We start from the raw sequence: 19,131 nt of genomic DNA, 5'->3' as shown, positions 1-19,131 counted from the left end.
CGATTTGTCATGTGCCATACAACAATTTTCGCTACTTTAAATGATCAACAATTTCCAATATTTCACACCTTAGGAATAAAAATCTTTTCTATCTTTTATTCCTATTCCTTTTCTACTTGTCCTGTCAGCCTGTCATTCTTAATGTGTTATTTTTAAGCCATTTGCAAATATTCTATTGTACCTAACTTTTTGCTTTCTCGATAAAGTTCTATTCAAAGTTTATTCCCTTCGAATAGATTCATTGAATTTTGCAGATCATTTTCCGAATTTTGTATTCTTTCCTATTCTTTTTCTTTTTCTACTAAGAGCTACGGAAGTTCGAAATTGTTCGCGTACATATTGCAAAACGGAATTACACATTTTTGTTATTGTATTATTCGAAATCGCGGTCTTAATCTATTCCGTGACATGCCGAAAGAAAGTTTCTTCATTGAAATTTTAAAAAGTGCGCTCTTACACAATTGGTGGATCTTTTCACTAGACCAATGGTAAATGATGTACTACCTTAAATGGCGATTTAAATGTTCATTGGTTATTAACCGTTTTTTTTTTTTTTAATTTTTGTAACAATACAAAACGAATAATTTATATTTATTAATACTCATTTATTTTAGATTTCATCATATGACATCGCATATTAAGATTACATGTAGATTTGTAACTTGTACTATTTTTTTACGTTTTAATATTTTTGTTTACATATTATTTTGCAATAAAACATTTACTTTTAATAAATATTTCATTCTTTAAAAGTATCTAAGAATAAGTAAAATCATTAATTATATGCAGCAAGATTAATCAGTTCAAACTGCTGATGCATTTAATGTCGCTAAGGACATTTCCTACCTTATCGTCTGTTACATGTCACGTGCTGTAAACACACGTGGTCATCCTTCGAGTTTGTGTTAAGTTTGTTTTATAATAAATATTAATCATGACTTCGACTGAAATAGATCTAATTGAAGAAGATGAAGAGAAGTGTATAAATTTTCATGAATTTGGATTAGATGATAGAATTTTAAAGGTAAATAGCTAATGAAATATAAAAAATGTGCTTTAGAGGTTATGTTTAGTTAGGTTCAGTGTAAAAATGTGTAGTAATTTAATATATACATTTTTTAAATGAAATTCTCTTTATTTATTTTTTATTTATTTTATTTATTTTTAGGCTATTGCCAAATTAGGTTGGATGGAACCTACATTAATACAAGAGAAAGCAATACCGTTATTGTTGGAAGGAAAAGATGTTTTAATCAGAGCTAGAACTGGTTCGGGTAAAACTGCTGCATTTGCAATTCCATTAATACAAAAGATATTGTCTAATAAACAAACTCAAACGAAGCAAGAAATTAAGGGTTTGATTCTGACACCTAGTAAAGAACTTAGTAAACAGATATACGAAGTGCTCGTAGATCTTACAATAAAATGTTGTAGAGATGTACGACCCATTAATATTAGTCCTCAGATTGGTTTAGATGCTCAAAAATCATTATTACTAGAAATGCCAGATATTGTTATATCTACACCTAGCAAATTGTTGCAACATTTAAAAGCTGGTAATCTTTCTTTAAAACATAGCCTGGAAACATTGGTAATAGATGAAGCTGATTTGGTAAGAATCAACTTAATATATAAAAATAATTCTTTAAACAATATTAATATACTAAGTAATAAATTTTTCTTTTATTTGGTAGGTCTTTTCCTTTGGTTATGAAAAAGAAGTGAAACAGATTTTGACTTATCTACCAAGAATTTATCAAGCTACGTTAGCATCTGCAACATTATCCGAAGATGTCTTAACATTGAAAAAATTAGTTTTACATAATCCAGCCATTTTAAAATTAGAAGAACCTCCATTAGCTCCTCCAACACAATTAGCACATTATAGTTTAGCTGCGGAAGAAAGTGATAAAGCTGCTATTTTATACGCTTTATTGAAATTACATTTGATTAGGTATTTATTAGGAAATATACTACAATTATATAAAGAAAATCATCGCGAATAACAGATTCTTTATTTTTGCAGAGGAAAAACTATTATATTTGTAAACACTGTTGATCGATGTTATAAATTGAAGCTCTTTTTGGAACAATTTGGAATACCAACTTGCGTACTTAATTCTGAATTACCTGCAGTTTCTCGATGCAGGGCTATTACACAATTTAATTGTGGAACATATGACATAATAATTGCATCCGATGAGAAATCTTTAGATGAGGTAATTCTTTTAAATATATTTTATATGATAACTTAAAGTTTTTATCACTTTTCTAATTATCGATGCATTTATATTTTTTTCTTTTCAGGAACACTTATTAAAAGTTAAAAAAGGAAAGAGAAGAAAAGATAAGGAATCGGGTGTAGCTAGGGGGATAGATTTTCAATTTGTATCAAATATAATAAATTTCGATTTTCCCCCTGATGTTAATTCTTACATACATAGAGCGGGTCGTACAGCAAGAGGAAAGAATGAAGGGACAGCTTTAAGTTTCATATCAATAAGAGAAAGACCTTTACTCGAAGAAGTAGAAAAAGAATTGAAGGAATGCTATGGTCGAGATTCTTTGTTTAAAACTTATCAATTTAAATTAGAAGAAGTCGAAGGTTTTAGATATCGTGCTAAAGATGCATGGAAAGCTGTAACTAGAATAGCTGTGCGCGAAGCACGTTTGAAAGAAATCAAACAAGAAGTATTGAATTGTGAAAAATTGAAAAGTTATTTCGAAGATAATCCAAAAGATTTGCAATCATTACGTCAAGACAAAGCTTTACATACAGTCAAATTGCAACCGCATTTAAAGAATGTACCTGAATATATAGTACCACCTACCCTGAAGGGTTTAATGGGAATGGGAAAAAGAAAACGAAAATTCAATCGAGAATTAGCGTCAACTGCTTCTACTGCTGTGAAATCGAGACATCAAGCACGTGCATTAAACCCTCTCATTAGCTTAGCATTAAAGAAACAGAAAAAGTCAGCATAAAATTATTTACATTACTTTAATGCATGATTTATATAAAATAATATGTTCCATTCCTAATTCTGATATATAAGTAACATTTTATTAAATTGTTGAATCTGATAATGATGAGTGTATAAAAATTATGTACTTTTTTTTAATTTCATTGTAATGTAAATTCCACATAAGAATATTATGATGATTTTAAGCTAAATATTATGATTTGTTTTTTTTGTATTTGCTTCGTATACCATCATTGAGACCTTCTCTATTTCTTGCTAATTCAATTGCGTAGAATTGAATTCTTGTTGTTAATATACTATTTTCCTCTGAATATTCTCCTTCACAATCTGCTCTTAACAATGTTCCAAAATTATAATCCTCAACTGTATCTTTAAATTGTTCACAGAAGGGACGCCATTTTTGCTTTTCTTCTTCTGATTTAAATTCATCTTCAATTATTTTATCTACTTTAAGATTTGGAAATGTTTCTCGAAATGTTTTATAAATGTGATCATCGTGGGGCGTAAGTTTCAGATGTTTAGGATCAACAGAACATAAAAGCTAGAACACAAAAGAGTTATTGTTTTCTTTTTTACTTTTGAAATAATAACCTTTTACTTACATTGAAATAAACTTCTGTGTGTTCTATTACTTCCATTGTCCAAATTGCTTCCACCGATTGCTGAAAATAAATATAAAAAATATAACATTTTAAAGAAAGTCATTTATTTTTATTATTTTATTTTACTCACATCGTTTTCAAATTCTTCTGCTGGTTTAGAAAGTACACTAGAACCAGTTAATAGTTGATCAGCTGTCTACAACACAATAATGTTACCCTTAGAATTAAATTTAAATGTTAGCCTATGTACATATACACATAAACATAAACATAAACATCTTATTAATGTTACACTTTTCTGAAAGAGGTTAAAATACGTAGCATCCCATAATTGTATAATTTTACTTTTTAAAATATACATACCACGTTTCCAAATTGTGTCATAATGACAAGTTTCAATTAACGAACAGTCAATTAATATAAGATTTATTTTTTATACAATCTACAATATGATCTTCGTTAAAGTTATAAGCCAAAAATGTCTATCACACCACGAACAATACACGTGCTAAATGAATTCGGATTAACCATTAACTGAGATAGATTTTAATTCATACAATTAAAGTATTAATATGTAACAAGAGAATTAATTTTGTTCTTTTTCTATTTATCATAGAATATATCAACGATTTGTTCATTTAATCGAACATTAATATATTTATTTATAATGATTTCAATGAAATATAAAAAACGGATTTTAAATTTACCGCGTGATGGTTTGACCAATCAGAATAGAAAGCTATCGCGCAAACGTGAACTAGAATTTAACCATAACGGTAATATACCTAGGAAGTTCCTAAGTAAGGAATTGTGAATAGTCACAGCTCCAGCAGCGACAAAGTCATTATATATGGTTTTATTTAAAACTTTCTGACGTGTGTGCGGAAACGATTGCGCGCGCAATGAATCAAGCACCAGTATCGTGTATTCCTGCGGGCAAGATGTCAAAAGCAAAGAAAGTGCTCGATGAAGCACGAGAAATTCAAAATCCTGAACTGGATCTCGTCGACAAGGGCATTGCATCGTTCGAGGAGATGCCAGGATTGCGTGAGTCTTTTCACGCTGTATCTCCCATAAGCTCTTTTGCCAAATTAGGCAACTAGTCGTGACTGCTTTTTTCGTCTCAACGAGTTTGGGAACGGTCGTGTGTCATAGCTCGTCGTGTAGGCGTTACCGCGCGCACGCGCCAAATTTGAAATTGTTGATAATGTCCTGAAAAACAAAAATTTTCAGTATATTTATTTTATACTAACACATTATTTCTTTTTATATATAGCTTTTGTTTATGTGCAAAGATATTTTTTTGAAAGATGTCATGTTATAAAATATTATTGTTATAACAGTATAATGTACGATTTTTAAAAATATTATTCGAATGTAGTCAAGCCAAAAATAATCCCCCATATAATATGTTAATCTATTAATATATGTATTTATATATTACGTATATGATTTATAATAGTTAAATAATAAAGTTAATCTTATATTATATCGATTGCAGTTAATATGATCAATATTACCAGATTATCATTGAGCCATAATAAAATACAAGGTAAGAAATAAATTTTATAATCAATACCATTTTTAAATAGTTGTTTAATTTATTATATTCTTTAGAGGTACCACCAGGCTTGGCTAATTTAGTCAATTTGGAGATATTGAATCTTTTTAATAATCATATCACCGAATTACCTATTTCTTTATCTCAGATGCCAAAATTAAGAATTCTTAACGTGGGGTATGTGCTACCATTAAAATTCTTCTGTTTATTAATCTCTAAATCTAATTAATAAATCTATCTAATGTTTTTATTTACAGAATGAACAGATTAGATGTATTACCTCGTGGATTTGGTGCTTTTCCAGTCTTAGAAGTTTTAGATCTGACATATAACAATTTAAGTGAAAAAAATTTACCTGGAAATTTTTTTATGATGGGTAAGATTGAATTTGAATTTACCGCGTCGATTTAAAGATCGATAATGTACAATGCATACGATACCTGCGATAATTTTTTAAAATTCAATGCCAAAATTAATTTTATAGAAACTTTGAGAGCTCTCTACTTGGCTGATAATGATTTTGAATATTTACCACCTGAAATTGGACAATTAAAGAATCTTCAAATTGTAAGATGATGTTTTTACTTATAGTTTGATCGATAATGCGAATGAAACACAAATGATAAAAGAACTTAATAAATATTTCTTTAATTTTGTTCATTTGTAGCTTGTTTTAAGAGAAAACGATCTAGTTGAATTACCAAAGGAAATTGGAGAATTGAGTCGTTTAAGAGAACTGTATATACAAGGAAATCGTTTAACAGTTTTACCTCCAGAATTAGGTATGCGCAAAAACATTTTGAGAAAAATTAGATAATCATTTTTTCTATGTCATTAATAAAATATATAATTTATTTTTCTCATACACACAAACAGGAAATTTGGATTTAGTGAGCAACAAAGCTGTATTTAGAATGGAATTTAATCCTTGGGTAACACCAATTGCAGATCAATTACAAGTCGGTATTTCTCATGTAATAGATTATATTCGTTCTGAAACATATAAATAGTAAGTAAAATGAATTTAGGAAATATTTATAAACCCCTTGAAATGATTTACAATGTTTAAATATGCTAATTTGTTTTTTTCTTATAGCGTTTACAGTCGACATCAAAACGCTAAAGGACCGCCACCACCAATCGAAAATGATAAAAGCAAAAAAATTTCACGTGCTCGTTGATATCAAGAAATATTTGATTATGCTTTAATGATCTAACGCTTCAGATTATCATTTCTTAATCTCTTCACTGCCATTAATCTCGTGTGTACGACGACTTGTAACTAAAATCAGGGATACTAGTGCCTTACATATTTTTTTTTTTTTTATATATATATTTTTTAACGCTATATAGAATATATATACCACATATTTATTAAATGTAATATGAATATATGATAATATGAGAGAGTATGTGTGTACGCAAACAAGATCTAACATAATTTAAAATAACAATATTATTGCATGACTGCAATTAATGTAAATATAAGATATAATATATTGTATTTTTTAAATAATAAAATATATTTTATCGATTGACAAATTAAAAAATATCTTTTTAACCACGGGCCAAGCATGAGTTTTAAAAGTTATGGGAAGCTTCGTAAAAAAATATTCTTCATATTTTAATTACTTAATAATATTATTAGAAGCTTGAATAATAATAATAATAATAATGAATATAAAAAGAGCTATAGGAAATAGTACATATTATAGTAAGAAATGTTTATAAAAAAGTAGAAAAAAAATAAGATCGACGAGGATGGGATTCGAACCCACGCGTGCAGAGCACATTGGATTAGCAGTCCAACGCCTTAACCTCTCGGCCACCTCGTCTGTTTTGAGGCTGATAAAAAATTTGCCCAACAGGGCCAGTAATCATTTGACCAAAATTAAATCATTTGTTTACTATTATAAATCACTATTATAAATATTAATGTACTTGTCTATTACTATTGTCAATTTGAACTTGTATTAAATATTAATAAACTTTGTACTATTACAAAATAATTATTAAAAATATATGTCAAATTAAACTATGTATATTATATTATGGTAATGAATAAAAAAATGATATAGAAAAAGAAATGAAATTGATCGTTTGAAAAAAACAAAAATGTAAGATTAATTTCAATCGTTACACCAGTTAGAAAAATCACAACACTATCGTTATATCTCTCAGCAACCGAAACAAAAGTTGTTTAACATGGTACAACTGAACAACAGTCTGGCTTGGACATCCGAAACTTAACATCGTTCGTTCGTTCCAATACGATTTCATTTAACAACTATCAAAATGGTACAAAATATATTAATAATTCTACAATATTTAAAGTTTAATCAAGTGTCTCAATATTAATAAATATAATTTTTTATTAAAACGCAGCTTGCGAACGAATTTCTCATATCCTATCCATAATCATTCAAATATCCTACGTATATCCTAATACATAAGAATTGTTAAGCAATCGATTAAAAATAAATTCTCTTAATTAGCGTGAAGTGCTATCCATCCACATCGGCCAAGGTGGTGTACAAATGGGCAATGCATGTTGGGAATTGTATTGCCTTGAACATGGTATACAACCCGATGGAATGCTTCCAGCAACAGCATGTACGAATGACGATGGTTTCCAAACGTTTTTCAGCGAAACTGGTGGCGGAAAATACGTTCCTAGGGCTGTTTTCCTCGACCTTGAACCTACCGTAATAGGTAATAGTACTTGAAAACCTTTGAGTCCTTTTTATACCCCCTCCTTTTTTTATAATTAATATATAATTCAAATAAAACTCCAATGCATTTCACAGACGAAGTTCGTACTGGTACTTACCATCAACTCTTTCATCCGGAACAATTGATATCCGGTAAAGAAGATGCTGCGAACAATTATGCACGCGGCCATTACACCCTTGGAAAAGAAATCGTAGATCTGGTGTTGGATAGGATACGCAAAACCGCTGATATGTGTGCCGGCCTTCAAGGATTTTTAATTTTTCATGCATTCGGTGGTGGTACCGGTTCTGGATTTACCAGTTTACTGATGGAAAGACTCTCGATGGATTATGGGAAAAAAGCTAAATTGGAATTCGCTATTTATCCTTCCCCACAAATTTCAACAGCCGTTGTCGAACCCTATAATGCAATTTTAACAACTCATACTACTTTGGAACATTCCGATTGTGCATTCCTCGTTGACAACGAAGCCATTTATGACATATGTAGGCGTAATTTGGACATCGAGAGACCAACTTATACGAATTTGAATCGATTGATCGGTCAAATAGTATCATCGATCACAGCATCACTCAGATTCGATGGTGCACTCAATGTTGATCTAACTGAATTCCAAACGAATTTGGTACCCTATCCTAGAATACATTTTCCTTTGGCTACCTACGCCCCAATAGTTTCGATAGAGAAAGCTTATCACGAGCAATTGACTGTCATGGAATTAACATCCGCTTGTTTTGAACCAGCCATGCAAATGGTCAAGTGTGATCCACGTAGAGGAAAATATATGGCTTGTTGTTTACTCTATAGGGGTGACGTTGTACCCAAAGATGTTAATGCATCCATTGCGACTATCAAAACTAAACGTGCTATACAATTTGTCGATTGGTGTCCAACCGGTTTCAAGGTTAATTCTTTAATATTTCTCTTTGTAATTATTCAATTTTTATTTTTAATTGTATTCTTAGGTGGGTATTAATTATCAACCACCTACTGTTGTACCGGGTGGTGATTTAGCTAAAGTTCAACGTGCCATGGCTATGTTAGCTAATACGACAGCCATTGCTGAAGCTTGGACGAGATTAAATAGAAAATTTGATCTTATGTTTGGCAAACGTGCTTTTGTTCATTGGTAATTATATTTTATCGTAATATGAATGAAGTTCTTGTTATCGTACTTATCTATGTATATATATATATATACTTACTTTATGTTCTCGATTTTTATGCAGGTACGTCGCAGAGAGTATGGATGAGAGTGAATTTAACGAAGCCAGAGAAGATCTTGCTGCATTAGAAAAAGATTATGAAGAGGTTGGTATGGATTCTACGGAAGGTGGCGAAGGTGGTGAAGAAAATTAAAATGTTGCATGAGATACGAGGGCCTTTTCTTTTTTTTTTCTTTTCTTTTCTCGTTACAATTAAGTCACACAGAAATCGTATTTTCGAGAGGTTCCATACTCTTTTTTCCTTTTTTTTTCTAACCCTCGTTATCATCATCGTTGGAATGAACGAACCTGTTCGGCCGACCAATTGTTTTTTTTTTTTTGTAAAAAAAATATTTTTTATATAATCAATTTTGTTAATCGACCTCCCCTCGGTTTTTTAAATATTTTTTTTCGACTTTCTTGTACATTCGTTTCTTAGATAATTTTTTGCTTTCGTTTTTTTTTTTTTATATATTGTACATGATTTAATATATTAATTTATTTATATATATATATATTTATCGATACACAAGCTTGTATATCTATTTATAGAAAATAAATCTACATATATAAATCGTTAAAACGTCAAAACACACATGTTTTTTATTCATATTTATCTTTTTGCTTATTGTATTTCGTAGAAATAATTCCTGAAATGATGAACGAGAAAAATGAAAAAAATCAATCGTACAAATGTGAATAACAACTTTGTAGAGATATTACAGGCTCTTTATTGTGTAGAACAGCACGCAGCTGCGTAGAATTATATTACATATGTATAAACTTTTATCGGCATCGTTACACGTAGCATTTTTTATTTTTATTTTTATTTTTATTTTTTTATTTTTTTATTTTTTTTCTGAGAAACTCTTATATCGTACATATAACATCCTTTTTTTATTTATTTATTTATTTTATTTTATTATTCCTTGTGTCTGCGTGCTTATTTAAATCATTCTTACTTCTCCTCTCACACATGTTCTCCCCTTATCTTTCCTCTTAAAAAAAAAAAAAAAAAAAAAAGAAAAAAACTTGACGTAAAAAATCGAACATAGATTTTAATTTTAATTTTAATTTTACTTTTATTTTATTTTATTTGTAAAGAGAAAGAAAAAGGGAAACAAAAAACAAGGTAATAGAAATAGAAAGTGCACCTGGGTGTATATGCGTATGCAACATGGAAAGAGAGGACACGTAGTAAAAAAAGGTTTTTTTTCGAGACGTATGTATATAAATTATGTATAATTATATGTATTTGTGTATACGTATGTGCGTATCATGGGATATGTCGATGCAGAATTTAGAGACATATAATTATTATGTCGTGAATTTTAAAATATGCTTCTCTAATTCTTAATCCTCAAAAATCCACGGTTTTGTTTTCTTTTTTTTTTTTTTTTTTATAAATCTTTATATTTATTTTTCTTTCTCCATTTTGCATGGATGAAAATGGAAACAAAATACATATATTATATATATATGATGTAGATATGAGTGTGTATGTATTGACTGTTTTTTTTAATGTAGCGAAAAGAATTAAATTAGGTATATGGTAATATGCTGACAAGAGGATGACGATAATAACGTTTACTAGCGATAATAAAAATAATAATAATAATATTAATATTAATAATTATATAATAATACCATAATAATATCAATAATAATAATAATAATAATAATAATAATAATAATAATAATAATAATAATAATAATAATAATAATAAAGAAGATGATAGTGCTCTTATAATAGTAAATATCTCCAAGTTTACCAAGTAAATCCTCCCACGCAATAAAATATCCTGCCACTGTATTTCCTTAAACGATACTCTTAGCTAATTTCTGTTTAATTTTTGTTTGTTTGGTTTTTTGTTGTTGTTTTTTTTTTTTTCTTAAATTTCTTTTCTTTATCAGCGAATTTTTTGGGAACATTTTTCAACCACAAAGTTTTACAACTTTTAACGCATTCGATATCTAAACCCCCGCCCATCTTCTTTTCATCCAAACAAACTTATATAATCTAGAAAGGTAGCTCTTTTATATAAACTTTTAGTTGCGTTTCTTTATTAAATTTCCATCAACCTTCCCTTTTCTACCATCTCCCTTCAACCCCCTTTTCACTATACGTCACGTACAAACGCATTCGCGCTACGAACGGTAATTAAACTTTCTAATCGCATTTTATATACCATATTACATTTTTTCTAATAATAAAAATGATTTTTTATTTTTTTTTTTTAAAAGCGTCGACTGGTTTTTCTATTCTCATTTAATTCTTTTAACTTCTTTTTTTTTTCTTTTATTATTATTATTGTTGTTGTTGTTGTTGTTGTGTTTTTGTAACTTTGCTTTAAATTCGCTAAAAAAAAAACTTTTCATTTTAATTTACGGAGGATGCACAAATGGATATTTTGCAAATATATATTTTTTTTTTGTTTTTTTTTTTTTTTCGAAATCTTTCTCATAACATTTTTCATCTTTATTTTTGTCTCTCTTTTATCTCTTTCATCTTTTTATCTTTACTTACAAACTCTCTCTCTCTCTCTTCTTACCCAACTCCCCCCCTCCCCCTCACCCTACCATTTAACTCTTTTTCCTTATTTTATTCTTTTAATTTCACACCTACACACTCACACGTATACATGCATTCATATACAAATCTTCCCCTACACAACACACGTATACATACATAAAAACTCTCTTTTTGTTAATTCCCTTTCTCGTATACACTATCTGTCTCTCTCGCTCACTCTCTCCTTCTCTCTTTCTCTTTTTCTTTTCCTGCTTACAATAAAATCTTATGTCGTTTCATTTTATTTCCCCCATCATTTCTTTTTTTTTTGGATTGGCAGGCGAGTAAAAAGCTGCCGCTCGCTGGACTAGAGATTTCACTACTGCTTTTTATTGCGCATTCGTTCTACGATATTTATAAATCTTTCAATGAAAAATTTCTTCATCTTCCAACCCCCTCAACCCTTCATTCGCATTGTCCCTTAACACAACACATGTGCGTTTATTATTACCACCCACCACTTTTTCATATTCTTTTGGTGTATATTATTTTCTCATACGTATCTTATGTTTTTTTCTTCTGTTTTCATTATTTTTGTTTGTTTACTTTATATATTTAATTATTTTCCCTTTTTTTCTTTTGACCCTTGGAGTGCTATGGACGTATATATACGTTTGGTAAAAATTACCAGAGTGGTATATCGATGAATGGTACGTGTTTGTTAATGTTAATGTAAAATAAATCTGTAATGTGTTTATATTGATTAAATTAAATTATATTCACAGAAAGAAAAAAACTTTAATTATTAAATACAATTTAATTTATATAATTTATTTATTTATTTTTCTTTTTTTTATAATATATTTTATTATATTTATATAATTGATTAATAATAAATTATTTCGTTTTTACAAAAGATTTTAGTTAATAGTGTTCAGCACTCAAAGGGTTACATTATCTCTGCACTTTTTTTCTCATTTCTTTTCACTTCTCATTTTTTTTTTTATTCTCTCTCTTTTTTTTTCTCAAATTTTTTTACAATAGCAAATTTTGTTCCTTCTTAGGAAGGACAAGATATTAGAAAGATTGATTTTATTTTGACCATTTTGCTACGAGTTTTCAAGTCGCAGATTGAAACTAGTAACAAAATTTGAAAAAAAATTTCTTTTATTCTGCTCTTATAATGTGTGTGTAAGTATGTGTGTTTGTTGTGTGTCAGTAAATATATAATATATATATATATTGAATACCCAAAAAGAAATAGAAAAAAAGAAAAGAAAATAATAAAGAAAAGGAAATAAGTTTCTTTTTTTTTTTTTAATGAGCACGAGCTTAGGTTTGTTTTTAAGGCACGGCCTCGAAAATGCTCGTTTTATTTCGCTAAAATTAGTTATTATTTTTTTTTTCGTATAATCATTCATCTGGCTGGGTCCATTTAAGACCGGTTAAGAAAACAAAAATGATAACACACTGGCATTTTTTTCTATTTTTTTTTTTTATCATAATCATCATAAACATCATCATAATCATCATTATCATCTCTTCATCTTCACAATTCATCATTATCATTATAATCATCATTATCATCATCTTCATCGTCATCATCATCATCATCATTATCATAATTATCATCATAATCATTGTTATTTTAATCATTATCGTTATCGTTATCGTTAATCGTCATCGTCAGTTCCCGAACGCTTCCCCCTAATCCCGAGATTATATATATGAAAATAAATTGATCTTTTACATCATGGGGATACGTCGTTACACGTGACACGACGGAACTTGAATCGAATTCATTTTTGTTTATATTTTTTATTTTTTTATTTTATTTTATTTATTATTATTTTTTTTTTTAATATTCACAACGATCGTTTCAACTTCCGTCGTAATTTTATTTTATTTTATTTTATTTCATAGTTTAGTTTATTTTATTTTTCATCATCATTTATCTTTACTGTCTTCTTTCTTTTCACATCATGATCGTACAATAATTCTGTTTCGTACATTATTATAAATTAATTCACAGATATTCTTAAAAATTGGAAAAGGAAATAATCGAATGACTTTTACGAGAAATTTGATCGATTATTTTTATTCCACGAGAAAAAGAGAGAAAGACTGACAGAAATAAAGAAAGAAAGAGAAAGACAGAAAGAGGAATTGGAGAATTGAAATTCTCAAGAGACAATTTAAACGAATGATGGATTCACATGATAGAAATAAAAAAAAAAAAAAGGAAACAAGCGAATTAAATTGAGTTGTCCCTTTGGAGTATACTGAATATGTTGCTGTTGTTTTTTTTATCGTTTCAGAAGAAAACAAAAAAAAAAAGAAAAGAAAGTAAAAAGTAATCATTAGTAATACAATAAAATAATAATAATAATATTAATAATAATAATAATAATAATAATAGGGGATGACGTCGAGCACGTTGGATGTCTCTTTGGTTGATCTATCGTAATGACCATGATAAAAATGGGGAAACAATTAAAAAAAAAAAAAAAAAAAATTATTAAGGACGTGTACGAAAAAACGTGTCGAATCTTTTGAGAGTACACCTGTGTTTTACCTTTTCACTTTTTAATATTTATTTTTATGATATTCGTTTTTTTAAATCAGATCTTTAAATCAGATCTTTAAATCAGATCTTTAAATCAGATCTTTAAATCAGATCTTTAAATCAGATTCATCGTTCAATGTGAGAAGGTGTAATAACCCCCGTTAGTTTCGACACGTAAAATAAAACACTGACGATGAATATATATATATATATATGTAAATGAAACCAAAAAATAAAAAAATAAAAAAAAAGAACAATAAAGAACTACTACAACGTCATGATGATAAACGTTGACCAACGTTTACATCTATGACGATCCTAATGACAGCCACGATAGAAAAAAAAAAAACTATAGATCGCTAAGAAGATCAAAGCAAGGATATTATAGATATATCGATGATCCATAAAGATGGTTGAATAAGAAAAAGTACAAATAACGTTTATATAACAGAAGAATAGAAATAATAGCAGTGGTAATTAGCGATAGAATGAATAGTGACGTACGTACATTATCTCTAATAATAATAATAATAAAAATAATAATAATAATAATAATAACTAATAATAATAACTAATAATTATACACTTAATAATAATTAATAATCAGCGGTATACAACTAATGACATTCGCTAAATAACTTTAAAAGTAGACACTAATATGGAGAAACATCATTCTCGCTTTATATTTCCCTCTTTTACTTTTATCATTTTCCATTTTAAGTTCCAAGATACAAGCAAAACGCATATACTTTGTGTTCGCACTTTAACAAATTCTGCTATAAGAGTGTTTACCGATATTATCACCGCGGAGAAAGAGAATAATTTTCGATACGAATTGAATTTAACACGTTGTTGACACACAACAAGGAAGAAAGAATATAATTCACATAAGTCACAGAAGAAATCTCTCTCTCTCTCTCTCTCTCTTTCTCTTTTCTCCGCGTGTATTTATTAATTCTTTATAATGTTTTTCTTTTTTTCTTTTAATAGAAAAAGAAGAAAAAAAGCAGCAGGAGAGCAGCAGCATCATAATTAATCTCGCGTTCTCGCCTCGTTGATTCGATAATGACGACGGCAGTGATCGCGTTTTATGTGGAAGCACACATTATTTCTTTAGTTTTGACAGGAATGAGAAGCGTCAACACACACACGCACACACACACGTCTTCTATGTGTTTGACGTTTTTTCTTTTTATTAATATTGGATATATTTTTTTTTTTATATACCGATATTTGAAATTTTCTCATATATTTCTCATTTGTTTTAAGGTTTTTTATTTGTCATAATTAGCATTTCGGAACAATCTTTCTATTTTTATAATAAATCCTCTTTCTATCTTTGTTTTTCACTTTCTTTCTCTCTCTCTTTCTTTAGTCCCAATGCAATCGAGATAAAATCAAAGTAGTAGTTGTAGTTGTGTAGTAGTAGTAATAGTAATAGTAGTAATAGTAGTAGTAGTAGTTGTAGTAGTAGTAATAGTAGTAGTAGTAGTAGTAGTACGCACACTATCGGCAGTAGGAAAAGACGTAAAAGAAGACCACGCTTTTAATGCCGATCACGGAAGAGGAAGATCATCATCATCATCTTCCAAGATCAACGGTGGCCAAATCCCTGATCTCAATCAAGACGAGAACAACCGCGAGATGCGAATAATCATCGTCGTGTCCGTAGCCGTAGCTTGCCATTTCAGTTTCTGGACCTGTCTTTAGCACGACATCGACGTGGTGCCGGCGTTCAGGACCTATAAATACGAATAACATCCTTGATGGGTGCACGACATAGTGGACAATGACCGCCACCTTTGCCACGCCACTGTTGAATAGCGCAAGGATAACACATGCACATGTGGCCGCACATGTATAGGACACTGTCGATACTCCTCTCGTAGCAAATGGAACACTCGCTTGGTTGACCTGGCGTTGGTTGAAGACCTTCGCTCCATTGTTGAAGATGAGAGGATGCTTGAGATGTGAGAGTACCGTCGAGACTTTGATAAGTCACAGGATCGACGTAAGTCGAGGAACCTGTGCTGGTCATAGTACCGGTGAGCGGTGGTGACGATTGTCTGGAAGATCCAGGATGAGGTACAGGTGCTGCTGCCGAAGAAGCTGGTAAATGTGACACCGTTGCTGGTGGGTTTCTGTGTGCGGCTGATGCGTAGATTGGTTGGGGAGTAGGTGGTGGTGGTGCTGGATAACCACCTTGAGGTGGGAGATTCACGACTAGTACCGTTCCACCACCAACGGTTGGCTTGAACTGAACCATTTCGGAAAATCTCGAAAGTTCTGTGGCTGCGTTACTATGATTAGAATGTTGTTGCTGTTGTTGTTGTTGTTGCTGAAGTATCGTAGCTGGAGAAGGATTGCTTTGACGTTGCCTTGGCGGAGATGTGGGTCTACTCGCGAGCATTCTTACGCGCTGCGTGCTACCATAAACATCTACGAATGCCCAAAGTTGGAGACTTTGATCTACGTGCATGACTACGTTTGGTGGACTACCGTTCTTGCTCATTTGAACTTCCCCATAATGAGTTACGGTAAAGGCAATTTCATCGCCAGGTTGCGGACTCGATGCTACATCCTTAGAAACTACCCAATATTCTGGACGATCCAACAAAAGATCGCTATCGTCTGGTAAATCTTCGGCTGTTAATCGAGCTGGATCGCAAGAGGTCAAACCCAAGGCGAGTGCTCCGACGTACATCGGTTCCGTCGCTAGGATTTGCACGACCAATCGTTCGCCTAGTAGCAATGGTCGTCCTGTGAAGGCGTAGCCGTGACAGAATTCCGTGTCGGTGCGCGTTGCCACGCACTGTTGGTTGCTGAAACGGATGTTCCTGCCGCGGGTACTGCAAAAATAAAATGAAGAAAGACGAGGAAGTGGTTAGCGTGCGCTTCAGTGACGAACACAGAGGAGGAGGGAGGTGGTATTATTATAGTATAGTAGAATAGAGAGTGAGAGAATGAAAGACGTATAATATTATTGTGTTTGATTTTGAGACGTGTCTTTTTTTGATAAAAAGAAAAAAAAACACTTTGGGATCTCTCTCTCTCTCTCTCTAACATAAAATTGATCGTTGGGACGATTAAATATTTTTTCTACTTACTGGTGGAAGGGTAACGGGGTGAAGATGACACCGGATGGTTGAAACCTGAGTCCAGGTAGTTCAACGTCAGGCTCATGATGGATCGACATGCTTTGCATGGACGGAACGATGATTCTTTCGACGTCCCTACCAGCATTGCTAGCATCGTCCATCGCCGAGTGCCTGCTGTGCTGTGCATTATCCTCGTTACTATGTTCCGCACCTCGTCTGATATTATTAAAATGTTGTCGATTTGGATCGACGAATTCGATGGCAGTGCTGTTCCCATATACGTCAATGATAGCCCACAATGGACTACGAGTTTCTACGCCAGTAAAGAATAAACCTTTTTCTTCCCCATTGACACCGAAGTGAACGTCTCCGGCGGATGTAACGTAATAAAATAGAACAGTGTCCGGTTCAGCGAACCTCTCGGCTAATGCCTTAGCCCAATAGCCAGGTTTGTTCGTTAGGTCGGGACAAGCGTACCTTGGTAGACCACTTCTTAAATTTATAGGATCGTTGCTGGTAAATCCGAAACGTATTACACCACTCCAATTATCCGAGATTTCCAAGAACTTCACGCATACCTAAAAACACAATTTCATAATATATACAATTCTTTTAATATAATACATTTTTTGTTTAAAGATAAAATGATAAGAAGTTCACTTTTGTTTGTTTCATCTTATTTACCTTTATAAGCAAAAGGTGATAATGTACTAAGTATATTTTTTAATAACCTAACATGAATTACCAACAGATAACTAATAAGATATTTGAAATAAGTCACCGTGAATTTTGTTGTTAATTAATTTAACAACACCGATCGATCATCATCATCATCATCATCATCATCATCAACATCATTTCTCGACAAAGAAATTTTTATGGTAAAAACATGCAATAAATTAGAAACAACAACAATGCGAGAGAAAAGTTATTTTAGTGTTATATTACCTCGCTTTCATAGTTTCCTACTATCGCGTTTCGGTAATTAATAAAATGTTATCTACCAGACGAGAAGGTGATTTTCTCTCTTTCCCTCTCTCTCTCTCTCTCTTTCTGTTTCGAAGATTTTTCTTTACAACGACGCGTAGCTGTATTAATTAATATTAACTAATTTCAACGTTAAGCTTGAAATCGCTTATTATATTCAGTAGCACTACTACTACCATCAACCAGTTAAAGATCCCACGAGGATAAGAGTTTTAAACTGACACGCTTCCGTGATGCATCTAATTGCGAAGAAATTATCGCGCCTATCGTACCACCTCCTCCATCTCCTCCATCACCTCCTCCTTGTGATTTACTACGAAGTGAATAAAAAATAAGTTGTATCCTTGGCCACCGGACAAGTCGATTCTCATTATTTCATAAACTGGTATTTTTTTTTTTTTTTTTTTTTTTAATATGTATCTTTTCGTGCAAACTGTACAGACTGTAGTACTACAACTGTAAGAAAATTTATACGAACATTATTTTTTCTTTCTTTCTTTTAATAATAAGAAATGTACAATTAACACCATAGAAAAGATTATTACGATAATACTATGCATATGAAATGTCGATTTTTATATTATATTATTTTCATTTAAATTCCACCCTTATTATTTCATTTTGTTTTTTAATTTATACTTTGATGTCTTGTAATTAAAATTAATTATTTAAGAATTGTAATAAGTATTAAGGAAGGGTGGTATTTTAATATAGAATTTGAAAAATGAAATTTTTGCAGAAATACTTGTTTAGTTTATACTTTGATGTTTTGTAATGAAAACTTTAATTAAACTTAAATTATTTAAGAATTGTAATAATTATTAAGGAAGGGTGGTATTTTAGTTTAGAATTTGGAAAATGAAATTTTTTTAGAATATTAATA

At 30.7% G+C, this 19,131-nt stretch overlaps 5 protein-coding genes and 1 non-coding gene across 9 annotated transcripts in view; 3 read left to right on the top strand and 3 right to left on the bottom strand.

Annotated features, from left to right (window-relative positions):
• The first annotated feature begins 332 nt into the window (after positions 1 to 332).
• Positions 333 to 3,175, top strand: Hlc (putative ATP-dependent RNA helicase DDX56). 2 transcript variants are annotated; one of them, XM_089172739.1, is made up of 6 exons: positions 333 to 488; positions 954 to 1,024; positions 1,169 to 1,612; positions 1,695 to 1,954; positions 2,027 to 2,219; positions 2,308 to 3,175. In XM_089172739.1, exons 3-6 carry the CDS (start codon positions 1,190 to 1,192, stop codon positions 2,983 to 2,985), a joined length of 1,554 nt encoding a protein of 517 aa, XP_089028865.1. In that variant the 5' UTR covers positions 333 to 488; positions 954 to 1,024; positions 1,169 to 1,189; the 3' UTR covers positions 2,986 to 3,175. The 2 variants fall into 2 exon arrangements, with proteins under 2 accessions (XP_089028865.1, XP_015184165.2); XM_015328679.2 differs by lacking the exon at positions 333 to 488 and having other exon boundaries at positions 770 to 1,024.
• Positions 3,043 to 4,110, bottom strand: LOC107070451 (protein PBDC1). The gene is made up of 4 exons (XM_015328682.2): positions 3,950 to 4,110; positions 3,717 to 3,782; positions 3,587 to 3,646; positions 3,043 to 3,525 (listed from the first exon to the last, which is right to left on the bottom strand). The coding sequence occupies exons 1-4, from the start codon at positions 3,968 to 3,970 to the stop codon at positions 3,178 to 3,180; spliced, it is 495 nt and encodes a 164-aa protein (XP_015184168.1). The 5' UTR covers positions 3,971 to 4,110; the 3' UTR covers positions 3,043 to 3,177.
• Positions 4,111 to 4,438: 328 nt separating this feature from the next.
• ics (ras suppressor protein 1) lies at positions 4,439 to 7,187 on the top strand. Its single transcript, XM_015328692.2, has 8 exons — positions 4,439 to 4,633; positions 5,088 to 5,138; positions 5,204 to 5,324; positions 5,405 to 5,523; positions 5,632 to 5,714; positions 5,815 to 5,929; positions 6,024 to 6,156; positions 6,244 to 7,187. Exons 1-8 carry the CDS (start codon positions 4,489 to 4,491, stop codon positions 6,326 to 6,328), a joined length of 852 nt encoding a protein of 283 aa, XP_015184178.1. The 5' UTR covers positions 4,439 to 4,488; the 3' UTR covers positions 6,329 to 7,187.
• On the bottom strand, positions 6,901 to 6,982 carry TRNAS-GCU (transfer RNA serine (anticodon GCU)). The gene has a single exon. It is a non-coding gene; the product is annotated as a tRNA-Ser (tRNA).
• A 131-nt stretch (positions 7,188 to 7,318) lies between the features above and the next one.
• Positions 7,319 to 11,343, top strand: LOC107070429 (tubulin alpha-1 chain). Its single transcript, XM_089172758.1, has 4 exons — positions 7,319 to 7,859; positions 7,955 to 8,784; positions 8,846 to 9,009; positions 9,110 to 11,343. Exons 1-4 carry the CDS (start codon positions 7,685 to 7,687, stop codon positions 9,237 to 9,239), a joined length of 1,299 nt encoding a protein of 432 aa, XP_089028884.1. The 5' UTR covers positions 7,319 to 7,684; the 3' UTR covers positions 9,240 to 11,343.
• A 2,148-nt stretch (positions 11,344 to 13,491) lies between these two features.
• neur (E3 ubiquitin-protein ligase neur) overlaps positions 13,492 to 19,131 on the bottom strand; it is a 93,005-nt gene continuing 87,365 nt past the window's right edge. For all 3 annotated transcript variants that reach the window (XM_015328686.2, XM_015328683.2, XM_015328685.2), the window contains exons 3-4: positions 17,271 to 17,839; positions 13,492 to 17,012 (exon numbers count right to left, since the gene is read on the bottom strand). In XM_015328686.2, coding sequence (XP_015184172.2) covers positions 15,899 to 17,012; positions 17,271 to 17,839 — 1,683 coding nt within the window. In that variant the 3' untranslated portion in view covers positions 13,492 to 15,898. The remainder of the gene's footprint in view (positions 17,013 to 17,270; positions 17,840 to 19,131) is intronic.

Source organism: Polistes dominula, unplaced genomic scaffold (genome assembly GCF_049000335.1).
Source record: "Polistes dominula isolate Pdom_NZ unplaced genomic scaffold, Pdom_raw_medaka contig_28, whole genome shotgun sequence".
Lineage (NCBI taxonomy): Eukaryota > Metazoa > Arthropoda > Insecta > Hymenoptera > Vespidae > Polistes > Polistes dominula.
This window is presented reverse-complemented; position numbering and strand designations above follow the sequence as displayed.

Excerpts from the sequence above, each read along its gene's own strand:
- ics (XM_015328692.2), top strand. The coding sequence starts at position 4,489 with ATGAATCAAGCACCAGTATCGTGTATTCCTGCGGGCAAGATGTCAAAA. Across the intron at positions 4,634-5,087 it reads CGAGGAGATGCCAGGATTGC|TTAATATGATCAATATTACC; the intron begins GTGAGTCTTTTC and ends TATCGATTGCAG. Across the intron at positions 5,325-5,404 it reads TTAAGAATTCTTAACGTGGG|AATGAACAGATTAGATGTAT; the intron begins GTATGTGCTACC and ends TTTTATTTACAG.
- Hlc (XM_015328679.2), top strand. The coding sequence starts at position 935 with ATGACTTCGACTGAAATAGATCTAATTGAAGAAGATGAAGAGAAGTGT. Across the intron at positions 1,955-2,026 it reads TTGAAATTACATTTGATTAG|AGGAAAAACTATTATATTTG; the intron begins GTATTTATTAGG and ends TTATTTTTGCAG. Across the intron at positions 2,220-2,307 it reads ATGAGAAATCTTTAGATGAG|GAACACTTATTAAAAGTTAA; the intron begins GTAATTCTTTTA and ends TTTTCTTTTCAG.
- LOC107070429 (XM_089172758.1), top strand. The coding sequence starts at position 7,685 with ATGGGCAATGCATGTTGGGAATTGTATTGCCTTGAACATGGTATACAA. Across the intron at positions 7,860-7,954 it reads CCTTGAACCTACCGTAATAG|ACGAAGTTCGTACTGGTACT; the intron begins GTAATAGTACTT and ends TGCATTTCACAG. Across the intron at positions 9,010-9,109 it reads AAACGTGCTTTTGTTCATTG|GTACGTCGCAGAGAGTATGG; the intron begins GTAATTATATTT and ends ATTTTTATGCAG.
- LOC107070451 (XM_015328682.2), bottom strand. The coding sequence starts at position 3,970 with ATGACACAATTTGGAAACGTG. Across the intron at positions 3,783-3,949 it reads TGACACAATTTGGAAACGTG|ACAGCTGATCAACTATTAAC; the intron begins GTATGTATATTT and ends ATTGTGTTGTAG. Across the intron at positions 3,647-3,716 it reads CAGAAGAATTTGAAAACGAT|CAATCGGTGGAAGCAATTTG; the intron begins GTGAGTAAAATA and ends ATTTATTTTCAG.